This window comes from Ogataea philodendri (genome assembly GCF_020536065.1).
Source record: "Ogataea philodendri strain CBS6075 chromosome Unknown scaffold426, whole genome shotgun sequence".
Lineage (NCBI taxonomy): Eukaryota > Fungi > Ascomycota > Pichiomycetes > Pichiales > Pichiaceae > Ogataea > Ogataea philodendri.
The window spans coordinates 1-290 of NW_025764220.1; the positions used below are offsets into that span (position 1 = coordinate 1).

Here is a 290-nt window from a genome sequence, read left to right on the forward strand (position 1 = left end):
GGAGATACCGGCGACATCGTCGATGACACTGACGTGGAAGTATGGTCTGTGGAACAGCAGCTTTAGGACCTTGTGGTCGACGTCCATACCGTCACCTTGGTAGTCCTTTGGAATGTGGTAAGCGACGGTGGTTTCGGACCAGTGCTCCTTGGCGACCTCTGGGGCCAGGTTAGCACCCGATAGGGCACCACACTCGATGCCTAGCTCTTCGGTGATGTATGTGCTTAGCAATTGGACACCCTTCTTGCCGACCTCGAAACCCTTTAGACAGGAGATGGCTCTGACGTGAG

General features: G+C 55.2%; 1 protein-coding gene across 1 annotated transcript; it reads right to left on the reverse strand.

Moving 5' to 3' along the window:
• On the reverse strand, nucleotides 1-290 carry OGAPHI_006857 (uncharacterized protein; the record flags this gene model as incomplete). The annotated part of the gene is made up of 1 exon (XM_046208188.1): nucleotides 1-290. A coding segment is annotated over one exon (290 nt), but the record flags the coding sequence as incomplete, so codon positions are not given.